At 38.6% G+C, this 6,000-nt stretch overlaps 1 protein-coding gene across 1 annotated transcript in view; it reads right to left on the bottom strand.

Annotated features, from left to right (window-relative positions):
• Positions 1-552: 552 nt before the first annotated feature.
• Positions 553-6,000, bottom strand: part of LOC121149878 (disintegrin and metalloproteinase domain-containing protein 32-like) — a 92,243-nt gene continuing 86,795 nt past the window's right edge. The window contains exons 22-24 of the mRNA XM_040970540.1: positions 4,128-4,166; positions 1,239-1,277; positions 553-660 (exon numbers count right to left, since the gene is read on the bottom strand). Coding sequence (XP_040826474.1) covers positions 654-660; positions 1,239-1,277; positions 4,128-4,166 — 85 coding nt within the window. The 3' untranslated portion in view covers positions 553-653. The remainder of the gene's footprint in view (positions 661-1,238; positions 1,278-4,127; positions 4,167-6,000) is intronic.

Here is a 6,000-nt window from a genome sequence, read left to right as displayed (position 1 = left end):
GGTTACATGCCAGCTGCTCCACTTTCATGCCAGCTCTCTGCTCATGACCTGGGAAAGTAGCAGAGCATGGCTCAAGTCTGTGGGCCCTTGAACTCATGTGGAAGACCCAGAGGAAGCTCCTGGATCCCAACTTCAGATCAGCTCAGCTCTAGCCACTGCAGCCCAGGGGTGGAAGACTTTCTTTACCTCTCCATATTTCTCTATCAAAAATGTCTTTCAAATAAAAATACATGAATTTCCCCCCCCCCCCAAAAAAAAGGAATGAAAGAGCAAGGGAAGGGAGAAGAAAAAAGAGAAAAAAGAGAAGAGAAGAGAAGAGAAGAGAAGAGAAGAGAAGAGAAGAGAAGAAAAGAGAAGAAAAGAGAAGAAAAGAGAAGAAAAGAGAAGAGAAGAAAAGAAAAGAAAAGAAGGGAAAAGAAAAGAAAAGAAGGGAAGATAAAAGGAAGAGAAAGAACGATCCTGACACAGCTGAAGTGTTGCCCCAGGGATTGAATTCTGAGTTGGAGTAAGTGGAAAAGAAAAACAGACATGTTGGCATACAAGTTGTTCCGCACTCGGTTTATTGTTTCCTTCCGCTGTACCAGGTCCAGAATGGCTGCATTTTCATTTCTCAGTGAGGCCCTTGATATTGTCATTGTCTTTTGAAGGAATTACTAGTTACTGTGAAAGAGAGAGAGAAAAAAACATATGTTCAAGGTACACAGTTGGGGTGCTACTTAGTGAAAAAATCTCATCACCAAGACTTCAGGGAACTATCGTTTTGTAATTGGAAGCATTAACAATGATAAAATACCCTTCACATAAAATTCCATGAATATTAATCAATTTTTAAATGACAATATTTCACTTTTTCATACCTAAGGTTCAATTTTTTTTTTTTTTTGGTTTTCAGTTATCAACAGATTTTTGACTGTTGAAAAATAATTTACCTGAAGTATTTTCCTGCTATAGTTTATGGGTTTATTTTATAAGCTAATTTATTGGACTTACATTAGATTTAACTCTAATTTTACTCTATTAACAGGAGAAAGTTTACCATAAACTATATTACATTTAATGAAAGTACTATGATTTAAATATCCATTCTTTTAAAGTTAATAAAAAGTCATAATCATTTATTGATATAATATTTCACCAATACATTTGCTCAACCAATATTGAAGAATTAAGTGTAGCCTAATAATTTCATCTTAAATTCAAATGCGTGTGTATTTTAAGATCACGGCTGACACACTCACCTACTACTACTAGTTTGGGTGCTTTCCTGTATGTCTGACCTGAGGAAATAAAGACATCACACTTTCAGATTGATTTGATACAGTTGATTCAATACAAGCACAGTTGTGTTTATTTAGTACAATAATTTCTTTCTCTTTCTATTTTTACACTGACTACCAAAAGTCAAAATAAAATTATAAGGCATCTCTTTCTATTTTCACAAGCCTTATTTCTAATCCCCAGTATTCTGGGAGAAAACAAAAAGAATGATTTAAAGAAAAATCAGTCAAGAATCATTTCCATCCAGCTCCTTGCTTGTGGCCTGAGAAAGCAGTTGAGGATGGCCCAAATCCTTGGGACCCTGCACCCGCATGAAAGACCTGGAAGAGGCTCTGGGCTCCTGGCTTCAGATCAGAGCAGCTCCAGCCATTGTGGATACTTGGGGAGTGAATCAATGGACAGATCTTTCCCTCTATCTCTCCCCCTGTCTATATATCTGACTTTCCAATAAAAACAAATCATTTTTAAAAACGATCATTTCCATTGAAAACACATATTAAGATTAATAAGAGAAATCAATGATTGTCTGATCTTCATACCTTTGTTACATTGCATCTTCAGAAATTGTGACTGCTTTTTCAAGAAGCACTCTCTTTTTATTATAGCTCTTCTCCCCAAAAGCAATAAGGAAATTTATTTATACAGATTTCTGTGTCCTCCTATGAAGATCTCTGTCTTTAAGAAAATCTTTGTTGTGTCTGCCAAGGAAATTGGCTACCAACATTTCCCACTGTCTTTACAACAGAAAACAATATAAGAAATACATATTCAAGGAGGTAAGTACATTGGTTCAATTGGCTAATCCTCCACACGTTTGAGTATTGGCATCACATATGGGACTCAGTTTGTGTCCCAGATGCTCCACTTCCCATCCAGTTCCCTCCTTATGCCCTGGGAAAGCAACAGAGAACAGCCTAAGGCTTTGGGACCCTACACTCATGTGGGAGACCCAGAGGAAGTTCCTTGCTCCTGGCTTTTAATTGACCCAACCCCAGCCACTTATACACGTTTGGGGAGTGAGCCAGCAGGTGAACGATTTTTCTATCTCTCCTTCTCTCTGTAATCTGCTTTTCCAATAAATATAAATAATTTTTTTTAAAAAAATACTTTTTCAAAAAGAACAGAGGCCAGAATTGAGGCATAGCAGGTAAATCCACCCCCTGCAATGCCAGCGTCCCATGTAGGCACAATTCATGTCCTAGCTACTTCATTTCTAACAAATCTCCCTGGTAACAGCATGGAAAAGGCAGCATAAAATGACATACATGCTTGGGCCCCTTCACCTACAGGGAAGACATGGAAGAAACTCCTGGATCCTGAATTTAGCTTGGCTGAACCCTAGCCACTATTGTGACCAACTGAGGAGTAAAACTGAAAAGGATGGAAGATATTCTCTCTCTCTCTCTCTCTCTCTCTCTCTCTCTCTCTCTACCTCTCCATCTCTGTATTTCCGAAACACTGAATTTCGAAAGCAGACATATTTAAAAAAAAAACAATACACAAGAAAACACAACCAATGGTGGGATACTAAAGCACTGTATCTGTTTAGCCAACTACATTTAAATGAAAGAATAATGCAAGCATGCTTTTCTGTCTGCGAAAAGAAAAAAAGATAGACCAATGGGATAGCACTCTAAATTATATTCTTCGAACGATGTGGATACTGTCCCACAGCTGAGATCTTTACCTATTCATCAGTGCAGATGAACACCAACAACTTGTAGATGGTGATGATGCTGTGGGTGTCACAGTCTATGACAGAGATCATGTGAGGGGACAAGCGGAGTTCCTGGACTATTAACACACATATGTGAAACTCAAGAGTGATGCTTTATGAGCATTTCTCATGCAGACTACCACCCATAAACTGAGGAACAAAATAAACAGGGCCATTATACCAAGGTTCTTTTGGAATATAAATGCCCCTGTGTGAGTGAAATGTTGAGAGAACTCTGCATGGCTGGAACGCTGTACCACAACTTCCCTGGGGACAGTGACAGAGACAAGAGGCCAAAAAACAAAATCAGCTTTTATTCCTGTGCAGGGTTTCTAGAAAGCAATTGAAGTCTATGTCAAGAGAGATTCAGGAACAACAGAGAGAGTGTATACAGCGTAGAAGCTCTGTAGCATCCGACTTCTGCCAGGAAGGAGAGACACTGTATAGTCTAGTGCAGCCCAGAATTGCCTTGTGGCTATTAAAACATATTCTGGAGGAGAACTGGATCGAAAGTAACTGGAAGTTGCTTCAAGAAAAAAAGAGAAATGTACCAGATGACACATGAAAACCTTACAGTAGATGAGCAGATACGTGACTGATCACTTCGGAAGGACCACAAAGCTATTAACTGTGGAACGCAGGGAACCGAAAGAGAAACCAGAACATCCTCGTAAACCCAACTGTGGACTCCTGATGGTCTGTGGGAAATGATGGATGTTAGGGTGCTTATGATATTGTCTCATATAAACTTCTCCCAAGTAGGGGAGCGGGGGGCTCATTGATTCACGTCTGGTTTACAGGTCTAAATGCAACCCACACCAAACACCATTTTCCTTTAGGAATGTTGCCATTAATGGGGAAAAAACAATCAGTTTATGGATTCATTTATAAACATCTTGTCTCATTAAGTTTTCCTGTCTCATCACAAACGTGACCAATTAATACAATTTAGTCAGCTGAAGAAGAAAGTTTTAAATAATGGATATTAATTCCTAGAATCAGAAATATGAGCAATATGATTACACTCTTTTACAAATTGTGACTATTCAAAAATTCTTGAGCATACATATTTGTGAATTCTCAACTTTTTCATTTTTTGTTTTTCAGTATATTTATTTACAAGTTATTTTACCTGCTGACTTCCTCTTGAGTACTATCCTCTGACTTGGACCTAAAAAAACATAATGTGTAAAAGTTACTATGATAAAACCTGCCTACTTTTAGAATAAAGAACATAAGATTTTGTACCAAAATTAGCTCTTTTAACATTTCTGACATGCCAGTAATGTTGTATACTCAAATACCAAGTAAAATATAAGATACAAAATTAAAGTTCTCCAGTGGAGAAGAAAATCAAGACAAAAGTGTGTGTGTGTGTGTGTTTTTTTCTTATCGCTATTAAACACAACATGTAAATTTGACTCTAAGTTCCTAATTCTGGCCCTTAAGGTTAAAATTAGCTTTCTTTGATGATATACAACTTTAAACTTTTATTTACTTCAGCAAAATCTGCACGACTTACTGACAGAATAACCGTCACCTTCTATTAAATACAATACAACAAAACTGATTAAAATGGCATGTAATTTAACAGAAAACTCCAATTAACAGCCATAGTTTTTAAGCATAAAAAAACTATAAGCTCAGACGCAAAGGGGGAGTTAAAGTTGAGGTTCTAGTTACTCTCCCCCCACCCCCCGGGGAAGTAGTTGAAGACATGGACATGTTTGAAAGTTAGACGTGAAACAGTACAAAAGAATGACAGCTGTCCCTTCCTGTTGCCACTGTCTCCTTTGCTATCTTCCACCTTTGGGTCAGCCCTGCATGCATACATATCTGTCACCAGGACAATTCCACTTGCAGCTGGAGGTTTCTGCAGGGAAGCCCTCACCCAGGCTTGCCTCCACTGAGAAGACAAGGAATTATGCCCAGAAATAATTGCTTTGATAAGGCTGTCCAGGAGTAGCTAGAGCAGACCATATATCTAAATTGAACTGGCCACGCGCATTACCCTTTTGGGACCCTGGCTGGCTGTAAATACAGGTGTCTACAGAGTTTCCTCAGTCGTTGCCTTGTCTTCTTCATTTTCTGCCACTAGTACCTAAAAATTGCTAGTTACAAAGGAACAAACAAGAAGGCTTCTTTGGGACACCAATCCTTTCAACGCCTCAACTTATTAGTGCTACAGATAAACTCGCTTGCTTTGCTTCAATATGTCATCCTTGTGTTTACCCCATGGTAGGCAGATAAGCCTGAACTTCGTGGTAACTCTTGGTGAGTCAGCCAAGAGCAAGCTTTTCCTGAGGAGCCATCTTTGTTTCAAAATGGACCATTCCTGGAACCATTAGAATGCAAATTCAGGGACTGCAAACTAAAATATAGATTTGTTTGTTTCTATCACAATATCATATCCCTGTTCTAGGCCTCCAACACAAATTTGTATGTTCAAGCAACTTTTCCATCAGGCTGAACCATTTCTGGGTTCCCCACAGCACAAATCTGGAAGCCCCATATGGCACTTGAAGGAACACTTGTTAAAGAAGAGAAGCTTGTTCTGCCATACAGGTTAGAGGATATCCAGTCCACTCCAGTTGATCCTAACTCACAGATCATCCCTTGCCAGAGCCAAACCTGTAGCTTTTGAAAGATGGAAGCAGTTTCATGGGTCAAAGAATATGCCATGCCAAGTATTTGATAGTCACTTCATGGAAAACTCTTGAGACCAGAGAGCTACTGCCATGCAATTGGAGAAATGCTGTCGAAAATCACTAATCTGTTATACACATAAATAAGGATTGTAACTTAGAAACCCAGAGGTGAAAACTACAAAATATTTTATGATGGCAAAAAGACAAAAAAACCCAGCACTGTTGAGGTTGATAAGCAAAACAACTATTTAGATTATTTGTAGAGACATTCTTCTTTCAGCTAATGGTAGTAGACTAAGTGAATACTCTGTTGCAAGTTGGGGCACCTAGGGAACGTGTCAAATTCTTAAGCCCTTA

Source organism: Ochotona curzoniae, unplaced genomic scaffold, assembly GCF_017591425.1.
Source record: "Ochotona curzoniae isolate NIBS_2020 unplaced genomic scaffold, NIBS_Ocur_1.0 contig_1976, whole genome shotgun sequence".
Classification (NCBI taxonomy): Eukaryota; Metazoa; Chordata; class Mammalia; order Lagomorpha; family Ochotonidae; genus Ochotona; species Ochotona curzoniae.
Note: the sequence above shows the minus strand (reverse complement) of the source record. Positions and strands in the feature narration are given on the sequence as shown.